This window comes from Mustela erminea, chromosome 7 (assembly GCF_009829155.1).
Source record: "Mustela erminea isolate mMusErm1 chromosome 7, mMusErm1.Pri, whole genome shotgun sequence".
In the NCBI taxonomy this organism is placed as follows: Eukaryota; Metazoa; Chordata; class Mammalia; order Carnivora; family Mustelidae; genus Mustela; species Mustela erminea.
The window spans coordinates 27,707,347-27,735,054 of NC_045620.1; the positions used below are offsets into that span (position 1 = coordinate 27,707,347).

General features: G+C 55.0%; 2 protein-coding genes across 16 annotated transcripts in view; one reads left to right on the top strand and one right to left on the bottom strand.

Moving 5' to 3' along the window:
- The window catches only part of SNPH (syntaphilin), a 35,446-nt gene extending 26,323 nt beyond the window's left edge, over positions 1-9,123 (top strand). For 7 of the 10 annotated variants that reach the window (XM_032351152.1, XM_032351155.1, XM_032351151.1 and 4 more), the window contains 2 exons: positions 1,562-1,711; positions 4,775-9,123. In XM_032351152.1, the coding sequence (XP_032207043.1) occupies positions 1,562-1,711; positions 4,775-5,948 (1,324 nt within the window). In that variant the 3' untranslated portion in view covers positions 5,949-9,123. The remainder of the gene's footprint in view (positions 1-1,561; positions 1,712-4,774) is intronic. The other 3 variants (XM_032351157.1, XM_032351158.1, XM_032351150.1) reach the window with 1 other exon arrangement.
- On the bottom strand, positions 8,440-27,118 carry SDCBP2 (syndecan binding protein 2). 6 transcript variants are annotated; one of them, XM_032351161.1, is made up of 10 exons: positions 26,609-27,118; positions 23,076-23,218; positions 19,109-19,180; positions 18,394-18,448; positions 17,568-17,668; positions 13,028-13,186; positions 12,308-12,483; positions 12,060-12,231; positions 10,356-10,447; positions 8,440-10,120 (listed from the first exon to the last, which is right to left on the bottom strand). In XM_032351161.1, the coding sequence occupies exons 2-10, from the start codon at positions 23,142-23,144 to the stop codon at positions 10,066-10,068; spliced, it is 951 nt and encodes a 316-aa protein (XP_032207052.1). In that variant the 5' UTR covers positions 23,145-23,218; positions 26,609-27,118; the 3' UTR covers positions 8,440-10,065. The 6 variants fall into 6 exon arrangements, with proteins under 6 accessions (XP_032207052.1, XP_032207050.1, XP_032207055.1 ...); XM_032351159.1 differs by lacking the exons at positions 8,440-10,120; positions 10,356-10,447 and having other exon boundaries at positions 10,467-12,231; XM_032351164.1 differs by lacking the exons at positions 8,440-10,120; positions 10,356-10,447; positions 23,076-23,218; positions 26,609-27,118 and adding exons at positions 20,948-21,853; positions 22,274-22,836 and having other exon boundaries at positions 10,467-12,231.
- Positions 27,119-27,708: the final 590 nt, after the last annotated feature.

A 27,708-nucleotide genomic window follows, 5' to 3' on the forward strand; every position in this document is an offset into this window, starting at 1 on the left:
CTCAACTGTCCTAGTTTAACTCGTGTGCCCGGGGTCCGGGCAGGAGCCCCTTCCCATTCATCGCCGCTCTGCGCCCTCTAGCCCAAGTCCTGGCACTGTGCCCCGCAGAGGGGACGTCCCCAGCTCCAACCCATGACACGTGCCCCTTGTCATGCCAAAAACAGGCCGGCGTGTGATAGGACTTGAGTCATACCCAGGGAGGACAAGGTGAGTCAGCAGGAGAGAATCGTTCCCGTTTCTCTGTACCTCTAGCCACGTGTTCTCGCTAGTGGCGGGCAGTCTGCGCTCCTTTTTCTCAGTAAACGTTAGATGGCTCCCCAAACTGCCTCTGGTGTGGCCGCTTCAGCAAACCTGGGCCCATCTTCTTCTGTGGATGTCATTGCCCCTCCCTAAATCTGGTGTACCCCGTCCCCTGAAGGAGCAGCGTGGGATGGCCGTGGGACTCTGCCAGGCTGCCTGACAGCCTGCACCGGGCTGTTAGCCACGATCCAAGGAGGTTTCCCAGAGCAAGCAGCAGGCCAGAGGCTGTGGGTGGAGGCAGCTGGGCCACGGGATGTTGGGACTGGGTGCTATCCTTCATGGGCACAAGGTCTGGCCTTCCCTCCTCCTCCACTGGGTGGGAATTCCTCCACTTTGCAGTGCTGAGGCCAGGGAGTGCTGAACACACACACACACACACACACACACACACACACGTCTGTGCCACCCAGGCTGGGCGGCCTGTGCCCCTGGCTTGCTACCACCTCAGGGCACAGCTGTGAGCAAGTAGCTGCCCGGAACGTGGGTGTTCACACATGTGGAAGGAGGTGGGGGGTGGAAAGCATCTGCATGTGTGTGACCCCATGTGTGGCTGCTGAGTTAGTCCCTGTGAGTGTCCCTGAGGGTGGCCACAGGGTGGTGGGAGGCACGGGTGTGCAAACACAGAGGTGGGTGTGCAAGCATGCGTGGACCAGGGTCATCGTACTCAGCTATGCACACCAAGTACATGCATGTGCATAGTTGTGCAAGCCCATGTGTACATGAGGACAGCAAGGAGGGCACCGGGGCATGGGTTTGGAGATGGTTGTGCTTGCTCCTAGTCCCCCCTTGGGGTCCTGCAGGCCCGGCGGTGAAGGCTCTCAGCTCTGGGGGTGCATCCTTCTACCCTGGGGTGAGTCCTTACCCACCCCCCCACAGGCCCTGGGCGAATTACGCGGGGGGGGGGGTGCACCCCTGCCAGCCTCTGGTCCCCACCTCGTTCTCTGGGTTCAGAGACCACACACTGGAGTTCTGGGATTCCCCCCTAGGACTGAGATGGCAGCATCAGCAGAGCGCCCCACATGGTGCCAGGCCATGCACCTGCTCCGTCCTGTGTCCTCACCCCTGACTAGGAGAGCCCCGGGCTCTCCATTGGGGTCTTCATTCAGAAGAGCTTTAACAAATCCTACCTTCAGAAGGCCTGCGTGTTCTCACACCCACACGGGCCACTGGGGGAGACCTAGCCCGGAGCCATCTGGTGGCCATGGGACCAGGACAGTGAGGGCATCTTCCCCCCTCTCCGCTGACACGTGTCCCCTTGCAGGCGCTCCATGAAGTACATGCTGTGCAGCGACAACCATGGTGTCAAGCCGCCCACCCCGGAGCAGTACCTGACGCCCCTGCAGCAGAAGGAGGTGTGCATCCGGCACCTGAAGGCACGGCTGAAGGACACCCAGGACAGGCTGCAGGACCGGTGAGCCGTTGGCCAGGGGCAGCCCTGGAGACACGCTGCCCTCACCACATGGAGAGGCTGCAGGGCCCCAGGGCACTTCTGGGAGGAAGGAGCAGCTGAGGGTTTTCCAGCACCCACCTGCCCTTTCCCTTCCAGCGAAGCCCTGTAGGAGCCCCTTTCTGGAGCCCCCAGCCATCCCCCTCCTCCCCTCGGCTGCTCTCCCGGCCAGCCTCCTGGTCCTCCCCACACCCATGGCGGTGCTCTCCCAATCTAAGCCTGGCAGCCCCTTTGGGCCACTTCTTAGTCCCTGGCTCCTTTCCACCTGGGGAGCAGGGAGCGCAGGGCATATTCCTGGCTTACCTTCTCTACCAGGGAGAAACAGCCCTTGGCCCCCCTTGGCTTCTGCTCAGGGGGTCACCGGGGGCTCTGGACCCACCCGTTCAGGCCCCGGAGTCCTTTCTGGCTCATCTGCTTACAGAGGATAGGAGATCATGAGAAAACTTTCTCGTGCTCCTACTCAGCCCAGGGGTCCCTGGGAGCCCCTATGGTGCCCTCTGAGCTCAATCTCCAGACCTGAGGGCCAATCCGGACCCTCTCTGCTGCTACCGTCCTGGGCCACCAGCTTCACTGGCTTCACCTTTACCATTGCAGCTTCAGCGCCGCCCTCTGACTCTCCGTCATCTTCGTCATCCCCTCTGGACGGTGTCTGTGTGAACACGCAGCTGACTCTGGGCCGCCCCAGGATCTGGGGGCAGGGCAGGCCGACATAACCATGGCTTCTTCCCTCTTATCTCTTTTTGTAAAACTGCTGCTTTAGGACATGTCATTCACGTCCGGTACAGGCCCCCTTCTCAGGTGTACCATTCAGCGATGTTTAGTGTAGGCTCAGAATCGTGCAACCCTCACTGGGATCCAGTCCCAGAACATTCTCATCACCCCGCGCCGTTCCTGGTTAGCAGTCATGGCCCAGGCCACTGGTAGCCTCTCGTCCCTCTGTCTTTATGGATTCATCTGTTCTGGACATCGCATATAAATGGAAGCATTTCATGTGCGTGAGCGCATCTTCCGTGACCACAGCTCTGCCTGATAGCTGATGCGGTTTGGATCTGCTGTGGTTTTGTATTACGGGAACTTACAGGTGGCATTCTGTGGCCTCCTTCTCTGTCGAGTTGGGATTTCTATTTTTATTTCCCATCGTCTTCTTGGTGGTGGCCTGGGTCTGCCTGGCCGCTTGCACTCCTGTGCTCAGGAAGCAGACAACCCATCTCCTGGCTTCCTTTCTAGGGCTGGCCCAGCGGCTTGGGCAGCCCATCTGCCCTGTGTGGTTTGGGCACAATGCCCTGGCGTGGACATGCCTCCACCTCAAATCCCTGGCCACTCTCTGCCTGTTAGTCCTGCGGGGACCTGTGGCAGCCCTTTGCTGCACACGCTACCCATATTCACTTTGATACCCATCCCTGCAGTAACCCTGCCTTCTCTGTAAAGAAGCATCTATGCCCTGTGCTTTTGTTTGCTGTGTTCCCACTTCCTGAGATGGCCTTGCCCCCGTCTTGCTTCCTTGGCAAACTCATCCTTCAAGGCTTAGTTCAAATGCAACGTCCTGGAGAGGGTGGGGATGGCAGAGCTCCCTGGCTGGGGTCCCACCAGCTCCAAGAGAGAGGGGAAGGGCCCCACCCCACTGAGCATACCCCATCCCTTCCCTCAAGCTTGCTTTCCCTCCTGGCACTCGGCGTTAGTGTAGTGGGTTTCCCTACAATGAACCCCAATAAGGGTCTCCCATGTCCAGTGGTCCGTCTGCCATTGCCACTCTGAGCAGCTCTGGTTCACTGGCTGCCATCACAGGTCTATGTCCTGCTGGGCGCTCCAGTCTGCCCCTTTCCAGATAATTCCATGGCTGACCTTTCCGGCCACCGCAGCGCCTCAGCCCAGAGCCCTCGACATAGCACAGCACATGCTTCCTGGTCTCATTTCCTGATCTGACTCTCCTATCTGACTCTGCTAAGCGCATGGTGCTTGATCGGGCGTGGTCCCTCTGCTGGGCTCATCACCCTCAGAGAGATGGTCACACCCTCTGTGGATTGCATTCCCATGAACTTGGGGCACATGGGCCATATTGGTGCAGGGGTGGATGTGTCCCCCCGCCCCCCAACCCTGCAGGATCTGCCGGCTCGGGAGTGGCTTTCCTCTACCCTCACGGCCTTCACTGTATCCTGCCCTGTCTCGTGCTGCCTTTTCCACCAAACTTGAACAGGAAGGGCTTCTAACTCGCCTCCCTCCTGTGCACCCCACATTTAGCTGTGACTTGGGGTGCCTTGTCTGGTTTGCCAGCTGCTGGCCTCTTCTCTCAGGAGTGGCCTCTGCCTTCTTGTCCATCTTTCTGGCCCATCCCCCTCACAGAAGATACAAAGCAGAGATGACCAGTGTGGATAAAAGCCACCGTTTTCCTCTGTTGCACCCACCACGTTTCGTCCCCGGAACTGAGGGGAGGTGTGAGGCCGGCAGCCACCCCCCCCCCCCCCCGCCGCCCCGCACACACACACAGTGGCAGTAAGTTCTATCAGTAAAGCAGGGCAGCCTGCTGCATCTCCCCCTGGGGGCGAGGGGGGTGACTCTGGTCAGGACCCCCCGTGGATAGTCTTCACTACTGGCTTTCGTAGGAGGCCATGTCCCTTCCCACGGAGGAGAAATTTTTTGTTTCATTCTTACTGTCTTATGTTAAGATTTTTAAAATGGGTGTGTTTGGTTTCTATAGCAGTAGGCATCTGTTTATATGCTGGGCATCTTTCTTGTCTAATCTCTCCTGTAGGTAATGGATTTAAGTGGGGACAGTCATCTGCATTTTGGCCTCTAGGGCTGGGGATGCAGAGGGGCCTGGACATTCCTTCCTCCCCACCCCGACTCCCGGTGGCCCTTGGCCACCTCCCACCCCTCTGGAGTGAGAAGGAGGCACTGAGTCAGGCCTTCTGTGTCTAACTCTGGGCCGGGAGGCACAGGCCCTCTGTCCTTGGTGACAGCTCTTTCCTGCTTGTCCTTGGCGGCAGTGACAGGCCAGGCAGTGAGCATGTGTGTCCTCTCCGCTCCCAGGGACACGGAGATTGATGACCTGAAGACGCAGCTGTCGCGCATGCAGGAGGACTGGATCGAGGAGGAGTGCCACCGTGTGGAGGCGCAGCTGGCCCTGAAGGAGGCGCGCAAGGAGATCAAGCAGCTCAAGCAGGTCATCGACACCGTCAAGAACAACCTGATCGACAAGGACAAGGGGCTGCAGAAGTACTTCGTGGACATCAACATTCAGAACAAGAAGCTGGAGACGCTGCTGCACAGCATGGAAGTGGCCCAGAACGGCACGGCCAAGGACGACGGCGCTGGGGAGTCGGCCGGCGGGTCCCCCGCCCGCTCCCTCACCCGCAGCTCCACCTACACCAAGCTGAGTGACCCTGCTGTCTGCGGTGACCGGCCCCCCGGCGACCACCCCGGGGCCTCTGCAGAGGACGGGGCTGACAGCGGCTTCGCGGGGACCGAGGACACACTGAGCCGGACGGACGCGCTGGAGGCCAGCAGCCTGCTATCATCGGGGGTGGACTGCGGCCCCGAGGAGGGCTCGTTGCACAGCAGCTTCGGCCTGGGCCCCCGCTTCCCCGCCAGCAACACCTACGAGAAGCTTCTGTGTGGCCTGGAGGCCGGCGTGCAGGTCAGCTGCATGCAGGAGCGCGCCATCCAGACGGACTTCGTGCAGTACCAGCCAGACCTGGACGCCATCCTGGAGAAAGTGACCCAGGCCCAGGTCTGCGGAGCAGTCCCTGAATCAGGGGACAGGGGCCCAGAGCTGGAGCCCCACCCCCCAGGGCCCAAAGACTGCAACTCCACCGTGGTGGTGACGGTGGGGGACGAGCTAGAGGCCCCGGAGCCCATCACCCGGGGGCCGAGCCCACACCGGCCCGGTGCCAACCCCAGCCCAGGCCCATCGGTGAGTGTGGCATGCCCCGTGGAAGAGGAGGAGGAGGCGGCTGCTGAGAAGGAACCCAAGAGCTACTGGAGCCGCCACTACATCGTGGATCTGCTGGCTGTGGTGGTACCGGCCGTGCCCACGGTGGCCTGGCTGTGCCGCTCCCAGCGCCGCCAGGGCCAGCCCATTTACAACATCAGCTCCCTGCTGCGGGGCTGCTGCACTGTGGCCTTGCACTCCATCCGCAGGATCAGCTGCCGCTCGCTGGGCCAGCAGGGTCCAAGCCAGGCGGCCGGCAGCTCCCAGCTGTGAGCGTGTGCGGCCCTGGCCAGCGGCTCTGACGGCCTGACCAATGATCGTAGGGGTGCCGCTCTCCTCCTGCTCACGCCCCGGGGGCCTCAGCTGCTTGATTTAGTTTTGGGTAGGGGATGTGAACAGTGTCAGGGCTGGGAGTCGGGGTTGGGGGAAGGCACCCCAAACTGTGATAGGAGACAAGGGAAGAAAGACCAAAGGCAGAGAGGCACACGGAAGGGACACATTGCAGAGAGAGGAGGTGGGGAGGTCCCCCAACCCAGCCCTGTCCACCTGGACCTTCACACAGGGCCGCCCGCCCCTGCCCAGAAGTCTCCGGGGTGTCGATGTGGGGAGGCTGGGCCTGAGGTGCCCAGGGGAGCCTCCCCACCCCCACCCCGGGTCCCGTCCCATTGCTGCCCATCCAAGCCTCCTCCCCAGCCACCCCCTGCCCTCAGTCCAGCCTTCTGGGCCAGTAGTACCTCCTTCTGTGGAGGCAGCTGCTGCCCAGAATGCACGCTACCCGCCCAGGACTCTCAGCAGGGTCTGCAACCCCTGGGCCCCAGCTGCAGTTCTAGCATCTTCCAGCTGCTACCCGCTCTGGGATTCGGAAGTGTAGTCGGGCCACAGGCATGGGCCGGTGGAAAGACGGTGATGGGCAAGAGGTGGCAGAGCGCAGTGTGGCTTCTGTGTCTGTCTGTCCGAGCCCTTCCCCAGGCTCTGTTTCCCTCTCCACGCTCCTGGCTGTGTCAGATCGTTCTTCCTGTGAGAGCTGAGCCAGACAGGCTAGTGCTGGGGCTGGAGCCTCTGCCGGCCCGAGAGGAGGAGGCAGGGGCTGGCAGTTCAGGGGCACTCCTCCAGCCTTCTGAGACAAGGTCCTACAGTCTGGCAGGTGGGCTGGACTCGGCAATCCTCCGCTGGTTTGAGAAGCCAGAGGCCATGATGGCCCCTGAAGCTCAGCCCGAGTTTCACTGGGGGCCTCAGGCCCAGCTTACACTTTGCACTATGTTCACTTTGGGGCTTGGCTCTCATGCGCCCCAGCAGCTCCACTGAGGGGCTGCTTGCATTCTAGTGAGGGCTCCTAAACTTAGACCTAGCTGTCTCTGGAGAAAAGCCAGCATGGTGGACGGCAGGACGGGATATGGAAGCCATGATGTCTGTCCAGGCCAAAGCAGGGCACCCGGGTCATCTCCCAGGCAAGGACGGAGCAGGGCAGGCCAGAGCCCTGCGGCCTCCCTGCTCACAGCCTGAGGCCACTTGGCCTGGGAAGCTTCACTGTCCCCCTCCTTCCCTGTCCCCCAGCAAAGCTGCTGACCTTTTGGGTCCCCCAGCAAAGCTGCTGACCTTTTACCACCACTATTATTTGACAAAGTGAACCTGCTCCTTCTCCCCTGTGGGGCCTATACCCGTCTGGTGGCCCCTCCCACTCTTCAGAGATTAGGCCCCACGTGGGGGGTGCTGGCGGGACCCTGTATCTTACTCATTCCTCTGGCCCTGGGACCACTCTGGTTCTCTGCCAAGGTTGCTCACCTGCCCCCGCTGCTCCCACAGCCACCGCCTGAGTTGGGGGCTCCGCCTTTCTTCTCTGCACCCTCCAATCAAAGGGGGGGCCCTGCATGCACTGGGAGTGGGCAGCCAGCTCAGCCATGGGGCCGGCAGCCCCCTCTGCCACACGCTTTGTGCCTCCAAAGCCTCCTTCCCCTGGCTGGGGCCTCAGACCATCCGTCCTTTGCAGAGCACCACCACCCCAGCCGAAGCGCACCTGAAGTCCTGGGGCCTGGCTGGGGCTGCCCCACAGATGCTGGGGTTGTGCCATGGAGGGGCCGTGGACACACCCAATCTAAAGCCAAGCCGGGCCTGGCCGTGGACCCCGCCTCCCGTGCTGTGCACTCACGGAGCTGCGTAGCGTCTCCTTAGAAATAGTCCAAGCTTTGCCGAGAAAATAAATGTCTGACTATATTTGACAACATGAAATCTATATATTTTTCACACTGGAATTCAGTCAAGCCACACAGCCCCTCTGCTCCTGTCTGTGTCTTGCTCTCTGTGGCCTTCCTGTCGTGTCTCGTGTTTCAGTGGTCGGGGCCGTAGTCCACTGGGTCCCACCGGAGGTCCCGGTGAAGGGCCGCGCCAGAAGTGAGTGGCGCCGCCGCTCAGGGTTGCGGAGCCCTCGCCCACATCGTCAAGGTTCTTCTCTCTTGGGGCCCTCAACGGGCATTTCTTTCTCGTGTCAGTGGAGGCGGTGGCTCTGCACCCAGCCCCAGGATGGACCCCGAGAGCACGCTGGCTGGCGGCCCTGGTCCAGCCCTCCATGTGCCCATGCGTGTGCTCAGTGTCTGCATCTATGCAAAGGGGGCAGCGTGGCGCCCGAGGCTCAGAGCAAACGGGGTAGCACAGCGGCCTGCTGGCTCGGGCTCCCGGCCCCAGCACCGCGGGGCACTGGGTGTGGGGCAGGAGTGCAAGGCCAAGGCTGGGGGACTGCCCCCCTCCAGTGCTCCTCCTCCAAAGCTCCCCTTTTTCCTTCATATCTCCTCCTGCTGAGCTCTGGCCTTGCCCTCCTGCCCTCGGCTCCTGGAGCAAAAATTGTCGGGGGGCGGGGGGCCTCCCTCCACCGTCTGGCCTTGGGCTGGGGCTGATTCCCTCCCACAGGACATTTCCCCAGGAAGCACCTGCTGAACTGCTGGTCCCTTGGAGCCCAGGGGGCCGGAAGTGGCTTCTGCTCAGTCGTAGGGCCTGGGTCTGGGCCTTCCTGCTGCTCCTCTGGCTCTGGGCTCAGGCAGGAATCAAAGCATGGGCTAGGACTCTGCACACAGAGCTGGCCTCCTGCGGAGTTTATTCCGAGCATCTCCCAAGGGGAGAACTTAGCTTTTCACTGACCAGGCTTCCCAGGCACTGTTAGCAACGGGGCGTCTGACAGCGCCTGGGGAGGGGCAGCCCCGCCGATGTTCTGGGGCCTACCAGAGGCCTGAGCCCAGGGAACTCCTGACCCCCTTCTCTAGCCCAGGGGGACAGTACAAACAAGCCACAGCACACTCCCCCATTCAGCCATCCCCTCGATGGAGAAGTCGGGGGGTATGGGAAAGGGGGAGGTGGCGAGGGTCTTCATTTTGTCTCCTTTGTCCTGTTCAGACAGAGTTGTACCCGCAGCAGACAGCTCTGAATTAAAGCATGAAAACACAGCAAGCCCCTTGGCCTGTTTTCTTTACACCGTGTTTCCCTGCCCGCAGCCCGAGGAGGGATGCAAGGGGCTCAAACCATCCCTACCAAGTTGGGAGGCACAGCGGACACACAGGGAAGGGCTGAGGGGAAAGAGCTCCCTTCTGAGGTGGAGGGAACCAGAGAGCCGCGTGCTGGCTCAGCACCGCCGTGTGCCTATCGCAGCATGGGACGGTCACTCCCGTCCTGGGTCCCACAAAGGATCTAGGATCTAGAAGGGCCTCCCCTGAACCCCCCCACCCCCCCGCAAGGGTCAGCCTTGCTGGGCCTTCCAGTGCACCGCAGGCCCTCCTGCACCCCTGAAGTGGGCCTCCTGTCCACCCCGCAGATGTGGAAGGAGGCCGACACGGCTCCCCGTCTCCAGTCACTGCCACCTCAGGACTGGCCAAATCTCTGCTCTCAGAGACCACTTTTCACCTCTGCTTAGAAGAAAACCAGGCCTGGCATGTCATGGGACCAAGGATTCTGGAATTTTCAATTACTTTTGAAGAGGGCTTGTATTTAAAATCCCATCTATTCAAAAGCAGTGGTACTATGTACAGTTTGTGACACACAGCAAGCCAAGAGGGGAAAAAAAAAAAGTAACAAAGAATGAAGTTGTGTTCTCTCAAAATGTGAAACTGTTTTGCTGGTAGAGGCAGCAAAAATCTTACAAGGGACCCAGTGGCAACTTTAACAAGTGTTTGGCCAGCCTGCCTACGTGCCCCGCATTTCAACCGGCACAGGGAGTCACTGCCTATGGGACCCTGTGCAGCTCCCAGCCGGAGGCCCTGAGGGGGCCTGTGCCTCAGTGGCTGCCCACCCGGAAGGTGCCCCCTCAGGACAGCCCTGGCCTGGCAGCCGGCCTCCCCCGGCATCTAGGACTCGCCCTTTCCTGCAGGAGGGTGGGAGGCTAGGACGGCTGAGCTTCTCTCTCCTGGCTTCAGACGGCTGGGATCGAGTGGTCCATGGTGTGGTGCAGCAGGGTGGGGGACAACCTAGATACAGCAACAGGGACAGTCGCCAAAACCGGCAGGAGGGGCCCCTCCTCCCAGCCAGCCAGGGCATCCCCCACAGGGCCTTCATTTCCATTTCTAAGACACTTAGGGCTCACACTGGGAGCCATCAGCCACCAGGAAGGGAGGACACTGAGCCCAGTGTGCGCCCTCCTGGCTTTGTTGGGGGGAGGTGGGGGGGGGGGTGAGGGGGAAAGCAGGAGGGGGACAGCCTTACTTTTTGACCATGTGCTCGTAGATCACGGTGGGGATGACGGTCAAGGTGACAACATTCCCGGCCATGGCCAGAATCTCTGTGACCTCTTTGTCCTGGAGAGGAGGTGAGTGACCAGTCACCCTGCAGCCAGGGGTGACTCTGAGGCCCCTCTGCAGTGGTGGTGGGGGGGGCAGGAGGGCGGTCAGCAAGGCCCTGGCTAAAGGACCCTGCTGCCATCAGGTGAGGGTCCCAGGCAAACACCAGGCGAAGACTTGTTTGAGCAAGAATGTAAGGCCCCGGACCAGGTCTCTGCGGTAAAGACGAGCACACTCCCCACCCCCAAAGGCCAGTGTGTGGGAGTCAGTCACACACAGGCTCTGGTCCCAAAGCACAAGAAAATCACCCTGCCGTGGGGGCCGTCAGGTGCATGACCCAGCCACTGGGCTCCTGTTGGCCGGCCAGCCGAGCAGACCCTTCACGGGCCTTCATCTTATACCTTGTTGCCCAGTAACGCAAGGAAGGTCTGCGGACGCCATTCAGACCATGGGGAGAACAAGAAAGGACAAAGCTCTACAAGTGGGCCAAGCAGACCAAACTCTGAAGCACGGCCACAGAAGAGCTTCCGGCCCTTCCTCAGAGACAGAGCGACCGATCACAGACATCTAACTTGGTCACGTGCTCAGCCATTGTGGGATGAGATGCGAGGACGTGCTAGTGGGACTAGTGACAGCCACAGGGTGGAAACGGATCTGCTTTCAGGAGACAAAACCATCTCAAAAAGCACAGCTACATGGAGCCATCCAGGAAAGGGAGAACCCCAGTCTTCAGAGCCTCTGAGCACCGCGGTTTGCCAGGGTAACTGGCAAGTTCCTCACGAAGACGCGAGCCTTTGGGGAGGGAGGGTCTGCCGCACATGGTAGTGGAGACTGTCCAGCACAGGAAGCAGAGATGGGACAGGAATGGCTTGGTGACGGCCCTTGAGAGGGTGGGGTACTGGCTTAGATCCATGCCACCTGCAGAGCGGGAGGCCACTGCCCAGGCCGCGTCAGCCAGGGGAGACCCACAGTTCGGAAGGCAGGAGGGGACAGCATCCTCCCTCTCAGTCACAGCCGCGATGGAGGACCACGCACGGTCCGGGGGGCAGCGAGTCAGCATCAAGCCCTTTTCACTTGTTCAGGAACAAAAAGCCACATGACTCATCATCCCCGGTCCCTGAAGGCGCCCACCCCTTGGGCAGCATCCACTAGACCCTGGACCCCTTGCTCCTTCTTGCTTTTTAAAGATAAAACTCACCACACACACACACCCTCCAAAGATGAACAGAGGCCAGAAGTGTGTTTCTGAGCAGCAATTTTCTAAAATCTTCTTATTACGGGGAATGTGAGCCAGTATCACCGGGGAGGGAGGAGGGAGGAGGGAGGTATCTGCGCAGCCAGCAGCCCCCTCCCCAGGCGCCCTGTCCTGGCAGCGCTCCCCCTCACCCCCACCCCACCGCTCCTCTGACCCCACCGCTCCTCTGGCTGCCAGGCAATAGCTTGTATTTACTGAGCACTTCCCATGGGCTTGGCCCTGTGCTCAGAGCTCTATCTCCCTCATCTTAGAGTACCCTCTCAGCAACTGGAGGAGGAGGGCCTCGGGCTTCGAGAGGGACAGCAGCCCGCCCGCAGGCACGAACCTGCCCTCCGTGCAGCCAGCTCTCAGCCCCTGCAGCTCCCGCCGGCCTACCTTCAGCCCGACGACGTTCTGCCCGTTCACCTCACACACGGCGTGGTTGGTGAGGAGCCCGTTGTGGGCCGCAGAACTCCCTTTGACCACAGAGACCACCTTTCCCTTCTTGAGGACAAAGCCAATGTGGCCCACGCTGTCCTTGTGCATGGTGACCGTCCGCTGGAAGGGCCTGGTGGGGAGAGACAGTGAGCTGGGCCAGGACGTGGCTGGAGGCAGAGAGGGAGGCTGGGGGCCTGGCTACCCACCTGTCCCGAACGACCATGATGATTTTCTCGGCCGACGCCCTCTTCAGCACCCGGTGGGCTCTGTCCGTGCTCCACCCGGCACAGTCACGCCCGTCAACCTGCAGGATCTGATCCCCGAAGCGCAGCCCCACAAGAGACGCAGGGCTGTGGGCCTTCACCAGCTGCACAAAGAGCCCCTGGAGGAGGAAGGACCCTGAGGTCAGCTGCGCAGCCCACTCTGAGCCCAGGTCCCTCCTGCCGCTGTTCTCCTGATGGTCTAGGAGCTACAGCTCTGTGCAGACAGGACAGGAGTTACCCCATTTGCCTGGGGAGGAAACGCTCCAGGCCACATAGCCAGGGAGCAGCTGAGTCAGGCTCTCAACCCTAGCTGGCGGCTACATCCCCAGTCCCTGGACTGCCTAGCTTCTTAAGATGGCATTAGCACCCCTGGCTTCCCCTGTCTACAGACAGCTGCCTGGAACCCAGAACCCTCTGGAGCAGTAGGAACCCAGGAGGGGGTAGGTGGAGGGTCCCTGCTGCTAGAACCCAGCACCAGCCCTGAGGCCTTAGGGGACAGAGGTGGAGAGGAGGAAACTGAGCCCGAGGCTTGGTAGGCCTCAGCTCCCCTGCCTGCTCTGCACCTTCCTTACTGTGGACAAGGCCCACTTTGCCCCCTCCCAGACTGGTGGCAGATGTGGGGGGGGGATGCCCCCACCTCTCCTGCCCAGCCCCCAGCCCTACCTGGTCAATGGCCTTCAGCCGCAGTCCTGTCTTGCCATGCTCGTCCTTGCACAGGTGGATCTCACGTACCCCAGGCTTGATCTCCACACGCCGTGTGCCAAGGCTGTTCCCAGATAGTGGTGCCACCAGCTGGCCTGGTGAGGGGCCAGAGCTCACTGTCTGCAGACACCAGGGTGGGGTCAGCTGGCCTCTGGGGCCTCATCAGGATGGAAAAAGAAGAATGTAGTCCCTGGGCCCTATCCCATCCCCAAACTAACCTCTTCTCTGCAGGGGCTGCTAGGGGACATGGCTCCATGAAGCCACTAGGAGGCATCAAAGTCTGTGCCCCTGAAAATCGGCCAGGAAAATGAGGACAGAGAGAGGATAGGTATACAGAAAAGGGACCCTCATTTTGCAGGGCACACTGGGATCAGGAGAAGACCATTTTAAAATCAAACTAAAAATACAACAAAAATTTTCAGCAAACGAGGAGCAATCAGGGGGAAAAAGGACTTGATTTTTGCCTTGAAAAAAAAATGTCAGCAAGAAGTATAAAAATAATGCTTTTCCCCCACCTAAAGCCCAGAACAAGTCAGGATGTCACTCTCACCACTACTATTAAATACGGTACTGGAATAACTAGCCAGAGCAATATGGCACGAAAAGGAAATAAAAGGCATACGGATTGGAAAAGAAATATTTGCAGATGATGTGATAATGTAACAGGAAATTCCGAAGAATCTATAAACTCCTAAAACTAATAAGCGAGTTCAGCAAGGTCACAGGATACAAGATCAACACACAAAAACCAACTACACTTTTTATACACTAACAGCATGCACATGGAAACTGAAATTAAAAGTACACTACCAACTATAATCACTCAAAAATAAAAAATAGGAGTCAGTCTAAAAACCCATATGTAGGAATTGTATACTGAAAACAAAAACCAAAAAATGACTGATAAAAGATATCAAAGAAGATCTAAATAAATGGAAAGGTATTTTCTATTCATGGATTAGAACAACATAGTGAAGCCCTCAATTGTCCTCAAACTGATATAACGATTAAAGGTAGGGGCGCCTGGGTGGCTCCGTGGGTTAAGCCTCTGCCTTCGGCTCAGGTCATGATCTCAGGGTCCTGGGATGGAGCCCCACGTCAGGCTCCCTGCTCAGCAGGGAGCCTGCTTTCCCCTCTCTCTCTGCCTGCCTCTCTGCCACTTGTGATCACTATCTGTCAAATAAATAAATAAAATCTTCAAAAAATAATAAAAAATAAAATAAAATAAAAGATTAAATGTAATTTCTATTAAAATCTTCACAAGATGTTTTGTAGATGTAGGCAAGGTTAATCTAAACTTTATATGAAAAGACAAAGAAACTAGACTAACTAAAGCTATTTTTTGACAAAAAGAATAAAGCAGGAGGAGTCATTCCACCAAATTTAAAGACTTATTATTTAGCTACAGTTTGGTAACAGTGGTGAGACAGACACATGGATCAATGGAATAGGACAAAGACTCCAAAAGTAGCCTCACAAAAGTAGGGCCAACTGCTTTTTAATAGAAGTGCCAGAGCAGTTCGATGGAAAAGAAATAGTCTTTTTGACTAAGGGCATGGGAGCAGTTGAACATCCACAGATAAAAATATGAAGCTTGACCTAAGCTTCACCCTATACAAAAATTAACTCAAACTTCATCACAAATTTTTTTTCAAATTTTATTTATTTACTTGACAGAGCAAGAGAGAGAGCAGAAGCAGAGGGAGCAGCAGGCAGAAGGAGAAGCAAGTTCCCCACTGAGCAGGGAGCCCAATGCGGGACTCAGTCCCAGAACCCTGGGATCACGACCTGAGCCAAAGGCAGACGCTTAACTGAGCCACCCAGGTGCCCCTCATCATAAATGTACATGTAAAACCTGGGGTGCCCGCATGGCTCAGTCAGTTAAACATGTGACTCAGTTTTGACTCAGGTCATGATCTCAGGGTCCTGGAATCAAGACCTGCAACGGGGTTGGCTGGAGATTCTCTCCCTCTCCCTCTGTTCTCCCCCTGCTTGCTCTGTCTCTCTCTAAAACAAATAAAATCTTTCAAAAAATGTAAAACATAGAACTATAATGGTTTTAGATGAAAATAAGGGAGAAAATCTTCAGTATCTGGTGCTTGGTGTAAATGTCTTTAGACAGGACAGCAAAGGCCCATCCACAAAAGAAAAAGATCCATGAATTGAACCTCATCACAACTAAAAATTTTGCTCACACTTGGGAGAAAATTTTTACAAGCAACCTATCTAAGGACTCTAGAATAAAGAACTCTAAAAACTTGACTTAAGGGGCTCTGGGTGGCTCAGTCATTAAGCGTCTGCCTTCAGCTCAGGTTATGATCCCAGGGTCCTGGGATCGAGTCCCGCATCAGGCTCCCTGCTCAACGGGAAGCCTGCTTCTCCTTCTCCAGTTCCCCCTGCTTGTATTCCCTCTCTCTGTCATAAATAAATAAAATCTTAAAAAAAAAAAAACTTGACTTAAAAAAAAAAATCCATTGAGAAGATGAACAAAACATATGAAGAGCATTTTACTGAGGAGAATTTACAGCTGGCAAACAGCACATGACAAGACACTGAGCACCACCAGCCACTGTGGAAATGCAGACTCAGCCCGTGAAGAGACGTCACTCCGCACCCATCACAATGGCAAACATTAACGAGAAGCTGGCAAGGATGGGGAGGAACTGGAGCTGCAGGTGTCGCCGGCAGGAAAATAACATGGTAGAGCCACTCTTAAAAGAGTTTGCCAGTATCTTTTTTAAAATTTAAAATATGCATTTATCTTACAACCTAGCAACTGCACTCTTGGACATTTATCCCAGAGAAATGAAAACTTACGTCCGTACAAAAAAACTGTACACAAATACCCGTAATAACTCAGTTGAAATAGCCCCAAACTGGAAACAACTAAAATGACCCTCAATGGGTTAAACAGACCTCTGCACATCCATACCATGGACTATTAATAACACAATGGGATGAGCTAGGGGAGGGGGCGGGAGGTGGGGAGAACAGGTGAGGGGGGCTAAGCACACACGTGCCTCGACGAGCTCCGGGTGATGTATGCAAGTGCGGATCACTGCACTGTACTGAACTAACATAACACTGTAGTTAACTATACTGCAATTAAAATAAAATGAAACAAAAATAAACAAATAACAAATAAATATAGAAAATGGGATGAGCTACTAATATACTGAACAACCTGGAAAAAATTCAAGGGCATTATGCTGAGTGGAGAAAGCCTATCTGAAAACACTGTATGATCCCATGTAGGTAACATTTGGAAACACAACAGTGGAGGCAGAAGACAGGCTAGTGGTGGCCAGGGGGTTAGGGAAGATGAGGGGGAGAGGGTGCACGTGATCATGAGGGACCAGCCAGAGGGAGACCTCTGTGGTGACGAAATTATCCGTACCTTGGTTGCACTGGTACCTATGTGGGTCTATCTCTGCAGGTGACAAAGTGACACAGAACTACAGACACTCACTGGACCAACGCAAAATGCCCGCGTTCCTTATCCTACAGTTACGCCACCACTTCCCCCATTAGCCCTGGGAAAGCTGGGTGAGGGTAGTCTTCTGCACTCTTCTCTGTACTATCTTTGTGACTTCCCATGAATCTGATTATTTAAAAATAAAAAGTTAAGCATAACATTTTTAATTATAAAAATGAATTCATCTGTCATGTTTTTATCAGTATTTAAGTGAAAGGACTCACATCCTCATTATTGGAACAAGGAAGGATTCAGTCAAAGGCTTCCAAGTGAGGTATATACCACATGACTTTCTTGGCTTCTTGTCTGTATTTCACAGCATGACTATGGTGGGGGATCACTGTGGAGCAGCACCCCAGGGCCCCACACGTCCCTATCCTGGTTGACTTTCTCCTGTGAGCCCCTCATTGGCCCACGGCTGAGGCAGTTCTCATCCTCGCCCGCCTCACTTCATAAGACCACGCAGCTGGGTTCTGCCACCAATGTTCACCCGCGTGGGGACAGGATGGCCAACCAGCCCACTGACCAACGGTCCAAGGAGATGCTGGAGGCAGGGGGTTTGAGTGGGGATGGGGGCTCTAAACGAACATCTTTTCAGGAGGGATCATTTCTTTCGCTCCTCTGAGCTCTGGAGAGCAGGAGTCAAGCAAGCACAGTCGTTTAACCCCGGGGATCAGAGCTGGGTGGCAAGTTGCTCCCTGCCTCAGCTCTGCCGTCCATGCAACAGTTGTCAAGGCATGGGCAGCTCCTTCATTTGAAGCCTCCAGGCTTAGGTCGGGTTTAACGCCTTCCCTTCGCATCCAGCTGCCTGAAGCCAGAGGCCAAAGAGCAGGCAGGGGTCCTCTGTGCCCAAGTCTGCAGGAAACCCCAGCCCTTTTAATGATGGCTCAAAATGAAAAGTGCCATCAAGAAACAGCCCAGACATGCTAGGGAAGAGGAGAGTCCAGTCTGTTCATATGGCAACACCAAGAGGGAGGGAGAGTTGGCACATTCTGTGCCCACATTAGGCAAGAGACAAATACCTACGGTAGCACCTTCTGGAATCTGAAGCAGGTTCTGCTGGACTTCTTGGCTGGAGAGGGAAAGACCCATGTAATTTTCCAATTCTGCCAGGCTTGGGTACAAAACTGACAGGAAGGGAATGGAAGGGAGAGGAAAGGTGTTATTCAGGGGTGTGACCTTGGCCACACCTGCCTGGCTCCCATGTGCTCGCTCATCTGTATCAGGAAACAGGGCCTGGGGGTGTTGTTTACTCCTGAGAATGCAAGGGAACCCTTGCTGGTGATGGGGGTTCTCTCTTCAGAAGGGCTGAGGGGCAGGGTTCTCCCCAGGAGCAGCCTGGGACACAGAATCCCTCCTGTGCCGCTGTGGTGTTGTTCAACGCCACAGACTATTTGGCACCAGGGAGACATCTGACACCAAGCCCAGGGCCGGTGCTGGGGTCATGAGGCCCTGGCTCCTAGGAAATCCAGGGGCTGGGGGGCTGCAGGGGCTGTAGGAGGCCGGTGTCTGACCCCAGGGCGGCTCCCAGGAGACTGCATGGCAAGGAGGGAAAGAGTGGGTCTGAGGTCAAGTTAGCTGCCACAGGACCTGAATCCAGACTGCCACCAGCAACTCGAGGGACCACCACAAACATCTTTGGTTTCCTCACTTGGCCTCCAAAGGTAGCTCCAAATCAGGGGACTTAGTGCTCTTACTAAGCCACAGTTTTCTCAGGCTCCCTCTCAAAGTGTTCTGCTGAGGGTAAAATGTTCAGGAAGCCCACAGCACAGGGGCAGGCAAGAGACTGCTTGGAAGTGGCCACAAGAGGTCACTGTTGGTCAGGAGCACCCCACCCCGCTGGCTCACTCACCTGAAGACTGGGAGACTGGCAGGGCAGGCATCCTGGATGCAGCTCTGGCCTGGGCCTGGGGAGAGGTGGGAAGCGCTGGTCTTCTGTGCCCAGGACCCCCAGAACTCTTGGAGCCCGGGGCTCCCTGAGGCTGGGAGTCAGGGCCTTAGTTATGCTGGCAGCCTAAGGTGGGGTATCCATGAAACGTAGGGGTGTAAATGTGATCTCTGTACATGTCCACGTTTCTGGGGAAGGTTCTCCCCATAGCCTACAACCCACCAAATGTCATGACCCACTTACTACCTGAGGCAGCCAGAGCACTGAGGCCTACCTCCCAGTGAAATTCTCAATCAAAAAGTCCCAAATTCTCAAAACCCACTGGAACCACAGGTGGAAGGAAGGAAGAAGGAGCTTCTGGGGATGAGCAGGCCAAAAGCCATCCCCATCGGACTTACTCTGGAAGCCTGTGTACAGTGGAGTCTACCTGAACTGGGATGGAGGAGGTGCTAGGAAGCACAAAAGGCCTGTCTGCAGCTGTTTGGGCTTCTCCATTCCTGCTCTATCTCCACTGCCTTAGCCTCTGGACGTCTGTCCACCAGCAGGTCCTGCAGAGGTGACCTGCATGGCCAGGGACCCAGCACCCAGCACCTTCCAAGACAAGCCTCCCTTACCTACCCTGGGGCAATCACAAAGTACCCACGAGGGGACCTAGGCTGACACATGCCTAGTGGCTTACCTGAATAGCTTGGTCCATCTTCAGGTCCTCCAGAGATGGGTACAGGGTGGACATGGCGCCTCCTTGGAACACCTACAGGGCACAGAGGGTGAGGAGCAGTGAGGGGTGAGAGGAAGTGTGGATGTCTGCCTCCCCCACCATGTGTGCCACTCAGGATTCTCGGGATGAGAAATAAATCAGGAAGGTATCCTCTGCATTTTGGAGATCGGGGAGTGGAGTTTGAACCCAAGTCTGATTTATTCCCAAGCCCACCCTTGCAAAATTCCATCCCATCTGTTCAGCTGATTCTGGGCTTTAGACCATGGACCCAGGGGACCACCCAGGACATGCTGGCTGGGAGGAGCAGGGCTAGGGATCAAGTCCTTCCCTGCCATGTTTCAAAGGCCAGATGGAGGGATGCCTGGGTGGCTCAGCTGATTTAAGTATCTGCCTTTGGCTCAGATCATGATCCCAGGGTCCTGGGCCTGAGTCCCTCATCAGGCTCCCTGCTCAGCCATGGGGGGTGGGGGGAGGGGTGCTGCTTCTCCCTCTGCCTGCTGCTCCCCGTGCTTGTGCTCTCTCTCAAATAAGTAAAATCTTTAAAAAAATTTTTTTTTTCGAAGTTCAAACAGGCTTAAAAGTTCTGGTCACTCAAGACCCAAATCCAGCAGGTTCATAGTGAGCACCTGCTGCATACCTGGCCTTTGTTAGGGGTGTGTCCAGCATCAGCCCCCAACTACACAGAAGTCAGTCCGGTGTTAAGTAGGTGGGGTCTTCATTACAACAGAGAGGCAGCAGGACATTTAGAACCCCTCCCCCAGCTCCCACACCCCTGCTCACTTCTGGGTATTTGAGCTCCTACTGTATACCACCCATTTCTAGCCTTGATCTTAGCCTAGGCTTCCACTCTTCTTGCAAAGCTCTGATCTTGTCAAATTCCTTGTCTTAGGTTTTGCATGTAGTCCACTAATTTGAAAGTATGAAGTATACTGCAAGGTCAAATAAAACCTGTCTGCATCTGGCCTGTGAGCCACCAGTTCCAATCTCTGGAGGAATCAGAAGTCTGTGCAGGCCACCTTAGGGAAAGTGAGCTAGACACCGAGAGCAGAGGGGAGCCCCTGGGGACTCTAAGGGTGGGTGAGACATTGCAGGCTCCTGCAGAAGGGCTTACTGGCTGCCATCTGGAGAACAAGAGAGGAGGCAAGACCCTTTGGAGGATGTTGTAGTGCCTGGGGAGGGGCGGGAAGATGATGGAGGTCTGCACACAGCGTGGAGGCTAGGGGTGGGATGTGAGTGAGGAGGAACTTGATAGCAAGTTAGAAGGAATGGTGTACATGGGTAGAGGGGTGGTATCAAGGCAGCAGGTGCAGAGGAAAGAGAAGGAACAATGATGGATAAGGATGACCTTAGCCCCTGTGGGCCACTCAGGGGGGATACCCAGAGGATCTGGACCAGAGCAGGGCTGGAGTCCCATCTCCCCTGGTGCAGTCCGGTCAGTTCCCTGTGACCACCCTAGGGACCCCTTTCTTGTGTACACCTGCTCTGATGTCTTTCCACCTTCCCAGGATGGAAACAAGGACCAGAGGTCCCAAATGCATTTCACTCACCTCTCAGTCTTGTTTTTTTGGGTTTTCTCAAATTTGAATTAGTGCCAGTATTTTAAAGCCTGGGAATAAAAAAAAAATTCTTCACTTCTAACTTGTATTGAAAAAAAAAAAAAAAAGTCAAATTATTTGGCAGTGCAAGAGCAGGAATCATGCACAGCGACACCCAGTCCAGGCTGAGCTGCAGCCAGTCTCTTAGATGGGGCTGCCTGTGCTTTCCTGTTTCCCAAAGTACCTGGCCAGAAATTTACATCACCTGCTTGGCTCCCGGAAGCAGGCAGCTCCAGATCCTTGTCCTAGTCTGGTCTTTGCTGCAGAAATGATCACCTCAAGAGGGCAGAGGTTGTCCCAGAGGGAGAGGGAGACTGGTTCTGACTTCTTTAGACCAGCAGGGAGAGTAAACCTCTTTCTTTGCCTGTGAATTTCCCCACTGTGCACACACTCTGGGGGAATTTTCTCTTGTGACAGTCCTCAGCAGGTACCACCCGCCAAAAATAAGCCTTGTTACGAGGATGATGTATGAGGAGTATATGTGAAAATGAGAGGTCAGCTCTGCCCCGCTTTTTCTACCACTGAAGCAGCACAGCAGTTGTATTTTTAGTGGTTACCCTCTAGGAGAACAAAACCAGAGATCCACTTCCTAGAAATCACTCCCAGGCCAGGACCACACAACACTTTCTCTGTATCTGGGATCTTCACCACCTTCACCTTCTGTGAGTCTCCACTCAGTTTCGGGCTCTGGGCAGCATTAGGAAATAGGCATTCCCCTGCCTTTTAACATTTATGATTTAGTCGGGAATGGCTCCCAGTTAACAAATATGCTTAGTGCCTCGTTCAATCATCCGTCTGTGCACTCACATCATTTGAGTATCTACTGTGCACCAAGGACTAGTCACCTGGGCCATCTGCTTCTGGCACACCACCCCTCCCTCTGGAGTACTCTTTGAAGGTTTAGCTCAAATGCTATTTCTTGGGTTGCCTTTTTCAGGCTGTGGGATGCCCCCCTGCTAGTTGGTCGGGTCTTCTTGTGTTCCTAACCCTGAGTTGTGCTCTCTACTGCCTAGCTATTTATCATACCACATTATTGACATCTGGGTATTTTGTCATACCAGATCCCTCACCTCACAAGGGCAGGCAGGGGCTGTGTCCTGTTCACCACATTCTACGCCTCCCCACAATGGCAAGCATGCATGGTGACAAAAAAGTTATTTGAGTAAAACAGTAATTTTCCAAGAACGGACTAGAAATTTCTGTGGGCATTTTTGGGTGTCACGAGACTGAGGGGACATCAGTAACATTTAGGAAAGAGCGAACAGAGATCTGGACTTCCTGGAACTTGCAGAGCAGTCACTGCAACAAACTACCCCCAAACCTTTATGTGGGCATAAAGCCTGCTTGTACCGTTTCATATACAACTACAGTACTTCCTAGTTTTAATATGCCGTATGTTATCCAGACATGCAAATACCAGGTTAACCAAGGGAGGTTATGCTTTGTTTTGTTCGCCATTTTGGGAAATCAGTGTCCACACTTCTCACCAGAATACGCCCACGTGTGCCTGACTGTCATATTAATTCCACACCTGTACACAAACACTTATCCTTTGACTGGAGACGTCCAATACAAACTGTGGCAGAGTTCAGTTGAATGCTGTCTTCTCTTAAATCCAAACATACTCATTTTGAGTTAGGTACAAACACGATCTGGTGTAATCCTGTTTCGGCTTTTGCAAAGTTAAGAGCGTGTTCTCCTACTATAAATTACTTTCATTGCTCGTGTTCCGTGTTAATAATAACGACCCAGCATCAGGCTGGTTCACCCACCGGGAACCACCATTCAGGACGGACCCGCTTTCTCCCTGCCAGCCTCAATCTTCTCGCTTTACGCAAGCAGGCACAAAGTCCATGCATGGGGAGCTGAGGAAAGCCCCACGAGTCGCTAGAGCCTGTTCTTCACCCCAGGCCTCAGTTTCCAAATCCGTCGCACTGCTGAAACTCTCCAAACTTCTCCCACTCTGACACACCCTCAGCTCCTAAACCGGGCGATAGCGACGTCTGCCAGTTGCTCGGGGCTACGACGCCTGCGCAGAGTCCCCACTGGGGGCGCTAGGGCGCGCAGCGGCATCTAGAACGCATGCGTCCTACCCACCCAGGTCCGCGCGCCGCTACGGGTGGCTCCCAGGTTGCCCCGCGGCAGCAGGATGAAAAATGGCGACTTCCTCGCCGGCTGGGTTGGTTACTGGATTGCTAGAATCCTCCCGGCCTCTCGCGTTCTCCAGGTGGCCGTGGCTGGCGCCGGCACCCACACACACACACAAAAGGGTCAGGTAAAGCAGCAGAGTAAGGGATGGGAAGGATCGATCGGGCCCCTGGTCCCCTCTTTACCCGACTGGAGGCCGCGCGCAGCTTTAAAGGAGCGAGTGTCCCCCCACGTCCCTGACTCCAGAGGACCATTTACGGCTTCCAGAGGAGGGAGGGTGCAGGTGATCCGTTCCCTGATGGCTGATAAGATTCAGTTTCTAAGGCAGCTGTGGGAGGAAAGGAGAGTATAGACATGTCTGCTCTTCCCGCAGCCTGTTGCTGGAGTAGAAGCCCCCTCACCCGCTAAGGCTTAAGCGCTTTCAGTTCCCGAGTATTTCCCGCCGGTTGGGACATCACTGACCCTCCCACCAGGTATTTTTGCCTGGCCCCGACTTCTGACCAGGTGCTTAGCTGCAAGTGCCCCGCCCCAACTCTACGCAGGTTCACCCCGGGATCCCACCCAGAGTAGCTGAGTGATTGAGCCCTGCCACCCAGAGTAGGGGTTTTGTGCTTGGCCAGGCAGATCACTTCCCACATTAGAATCAGACCCACTGCTCTTATAAGGAATTCAGGCAGTTTGGCTTAGGGGGTGCAGGCTAAAGCAAAAGGCAACAAAAGGCTTAGGCAACCAGGAAAGGCTTTTGTAGGAGGGAAGGAAGAGGGTTCAAGGGAGTGGGTGCGGAATGTGCTACTGCAGGGATAGGGAGGCCCAGACCCAAGGGTCCAGCTGCCCTCCAGATCTTTACTACCTCCCAGGTTATTCAAACTGAGCTCATTTTTTCCTAGCATTGCTGCCCCTCTTCATCTGTCCTACCAAGTCCACCTCCTGGTCTGAGCCAGAAATCTGGGAGTTAACCTCAGCTCCTGCTCTTGAAGCCCTACGGAGCTCTTGTTCTCAGGATAAATCTCTAAACTTCAACTTGACGTTCAGATGTCCATGACCTGACTCCTACTACCATCTGGAGTCACACCTCCTCACTTTTCCACACTTCATCCTGCATTTCATTCATTCCAGCCTGCCTGCTGACACTAGAACTCACACTCCTAGTTCATGCCTCCCTGCCTTTTCAGGTTCCTGTCCCTCTGTCTTGAATGCCATTCACGCCTTCTCCTTCCCCTTTGTTCATCTGGTGAACTCCTGTTCCTTCAGTTCTAAGCTTTCCCCCCAAATCCCCACACCCCCACACACGGAATTAATCAAACCTCCCTTCTCTAGACCCCAGAACCGCATATTCACCTATTCGTCATTCATTCTGCTAATGTTTACTAAGCACCTCTGTGAGCAAGGTCTTCTACATTCTCTGGGATTGGATTTCCTCTGTGCTGTTTTTGTTTGCCTGTTTCCCTCCCCAGTACTGGCACACGGCAGGAGTCCAGTTACTCTTTCTTAAAGGAATGGGAAAGCAAGACACAGAGGGAAGAGAAAGCCCCCAAAAAAGTCCTTTGAAGAGAAACTCTGGGCCTAGAAAGGAGGGGGGGAAAAAAACCACGCTGCTCTAATGAGGTGGATTAAAAGGCTTTTTCCTACAGTCTGACAATGAAAGAGTTCCTCAGCTCAGTGCTGGCTTCCTGCAATTAATTGGCTCCTGTGAAAGGAAAGTAACCCATCTCTCTCAAAGGAATTTTCCTTTCCCTACACTTTACAGAATTTCCAACTCTGAACTTCTGTATTTTTTGATAACAGCAGTAATACCACCCACAACAATCCAGCAGTCGGGTCCTCGGAGATCAGCAGGGCTGAAAAGGGTCGTCCGCTCCCACCTTTGGGTTTTGGAATGAGAACACTCTCTTGGAACACCTTGTTCTAAATAGCTGAAACTATGGGACTCCTACTTGTTCCTGTGGACAACTCATCCATCCTTCAGAAGACAGTGTGTGGGGGAGGGAAGCGTGGGTTAGAGTGTCAGAGGAACAGCTCCTGGAAGGCCAGATTAGCCCAGGGATGTGGTGAGTTAGAAAGGAAGAGGCTGTTGCTAGGCAACCAGCATGTACCCCCCCCCCCCGCCCCCTCCTCCTCAGGGCTGTACTGCCTGCTGGAGGAAGGCTGTGAACATCTTCGGGGGATGCAGATGCTCCCCAGTACAGGGCCCTAAGAGGCAAAGCAGGAGCAAGACCTGGGGGGCAGGCAGGACTGGGTTCAGGCTGCTGCCTCTAATTTGTGAGAGCAAGCATGGACGAGTCCCTTTTGGGTGTCATATCTCCCTTTGTGAGATGGGTAACAGGACTTGTATCACAGTTATCGTGAAGATTTAAAGATCCTTAAAAAGAGAGAAGATAAATACAGAAGGCACTTAGCACAGTATCAAGCACATAAAGGGTGTGCAGTCATCGTTAGCTGTTCATTCAGGACATTTACTGAACACCTAAGTCCCTGTGCTGTTCTAGGTACTGAGGCAGTGAGCAAGAGGAAAATCCATCCTTGAGGGTTTCTTTCTAGCTGGACAGGGAAGTGTGTCACACTTGTCACAAGTCACAGAGAGAAAGATAAAGCAAGATGGAGGGTAGAGTGTCCAGATGTCCGCAAGGGCCTCACTGTGGGTGGGGAGTGACAAGGGACTTATGTAAAAGCCTAGAGGGGTAGGGCAGAGCATCAAAGCTGAGGGCATGGTGGCCCTGAGTTGGGGGTGCCTCTTGTTCAGAGACCATCTGGCTGGTGAGACTGGAGTCTTGTTCAGAGGGGGTGCCAGTGGTGAGGAAGTAGGAGAGGATGGGAGTGGGCCAGGTCCCCAGGGGGCTGTGGCCAGCATTTGGCATTTACTCTGCTGAGAGGGGAGCCCCTGGAGAACATTGAGCCACAGAGTGACCTGTTCCAACTTACATTTTAACAGGGCCACTTTGGCTAATATTGGAAGAACAGACCAGCAGGGCAAGGGTGGACACAGGGAGCCCCAGGGAGTAGTGATGGTGGTGTGAGCATTGTTATTAGTTTGGAAATCAAGGCTGTAAAACAAAGAAAAACTCTAAAAACACAAACAGTCATTTCCATTAGTTCCAACTGCCCTATGCAACGACCCAGTGCGTCTCCCCCGCGCACAGCAGCCTCGTCTGAAGCACCATTTCCTGAGGCCCCGTGGTGCGCGGGGCACAGACTGTCCCCCTTACTTCCATTAGTTTGTCCAGTGCCCCTGAATGTGTGGGGATGTGTCCAGTGTCCACACAAGGAAACCAGTTCCGAGTGAGGCCAAGCCACTGGCCCCATTCCCCAGCAGATTTCTTCTCGCCTACTTAGGGTAGTGGGTAGAAACTGTTGCAGGTGGAGACATAAGTAACAGAAATTGAGGAATATACTCTCCGCTCCCTGTGGAAGTCCACTCTGCCTGGCCTTCCAAAGGCCCCCCTTCGATAAGCAGGATGTGGGCCGCATGTCCTGAGCCCTATCACAGGAGGTCCCAAGGAGCCTGCAGCCCCCATAATATCTGGAAAAAGATCACTCAGCCCTCAAACCTGACCCAGGGCAGGCGTCAGAGAAGGAGACCCCTGTCCACACTGTTCCCCCAGAGGGAGGCACCTTGAAAGAAAACTGCCTGGGAGCCTCCAGAGGGATCAGGACCAGCCAATGGGTGTAAGAACAAACCTCACAGACCTCAGTCGTGGTCAGTACGGGCCCCAGCTCTTACCTGCCACCTGGGTGCTGCCTGGCGTCCTTTGTCAGCCACTGCCAAGAGTCTGTTCCCCTCCCTGGGAGCGGGTGCCCTTGTCCCAGCCAGGTTCCTGCTCTGGGAAGGGTGGTGCCCGCCCCCCAGTCAGCTGACTAACCCGGATGGACCTAGGTAAAGGCCCTGTGCGTGTATAAACAAAGCAAGTCACCGGGCCCAGAGGAGGGTTCGGGCCTTAGTCAAGATGTGGAGGTGGGGGTAGGGGCCCGCTGCCACTGGTGGGAGGGGTAGGAACCAAGACTTCTTGACCTTGAGGAAGTCAGATTTGGATTGGACATCAGTCCCGCTGAACGTGAGGACAGTTTGAGGGGGCATCCAGGGCCTTAAAAAAATGGCCATACTTGTGACCCAGCATTCCCCCCTTTTATTTTTTTAATATGGAATGCCTTACAAATTTGCATGTCATCTTTGTGCAGCAGCATTCTCCTGGTAATTTATTCCAGTAAACAAGTAGGCATTGAGGTCCTGGAGCCCATCACCGTGTTGCTTATAATAAGGAAATCTAGAAAGCCCGAAGTCACTGGGGTCTGGCTAAACAAATCCTTATTTGTGGAAGATCACAAAGCTATTTGTGTCATTTAAGGAAAAACCGTGAGGAAAGTTTCCCAAGACGGTGAGCAAGATACTGAAAAGTCAGTATTGTGATTCTGCTCTTCTGTTTGGTTTTCATCTCTTGAAAAGTGGATATGTGTTGCAACCAGTTTGGGAGGATGTATACTGAAGTGTTGGAAGTCTGGGGGCACCTGGTGGCTTAGTCAGCTAAGTGTCCGACTTGCTTTCTGCCCAGGTTGTCATCTCAGGGTCATAGATCGAGCCCCCACGTTGGTTTCCACGCCTGGCATGGAGCCTCCTTAAGATTCTCCCTCTGCCTTGCCCTGCCTCAAAAAAAATAAAATAAAATAAAATGCTGAAATTCTGGATGTGTGTTCCAAGGTAGTGGGGGGTGAGTTGGGTTGGGTTTGAAGTTAGTTTTTGCTTTTAGTGCTTATAATTTTTTCTAAGGGGGGAGCAAATTAAGCTTGTTTTAGAAAGGAGTTTAGATTGGTTTTCTCCAGGAAGAG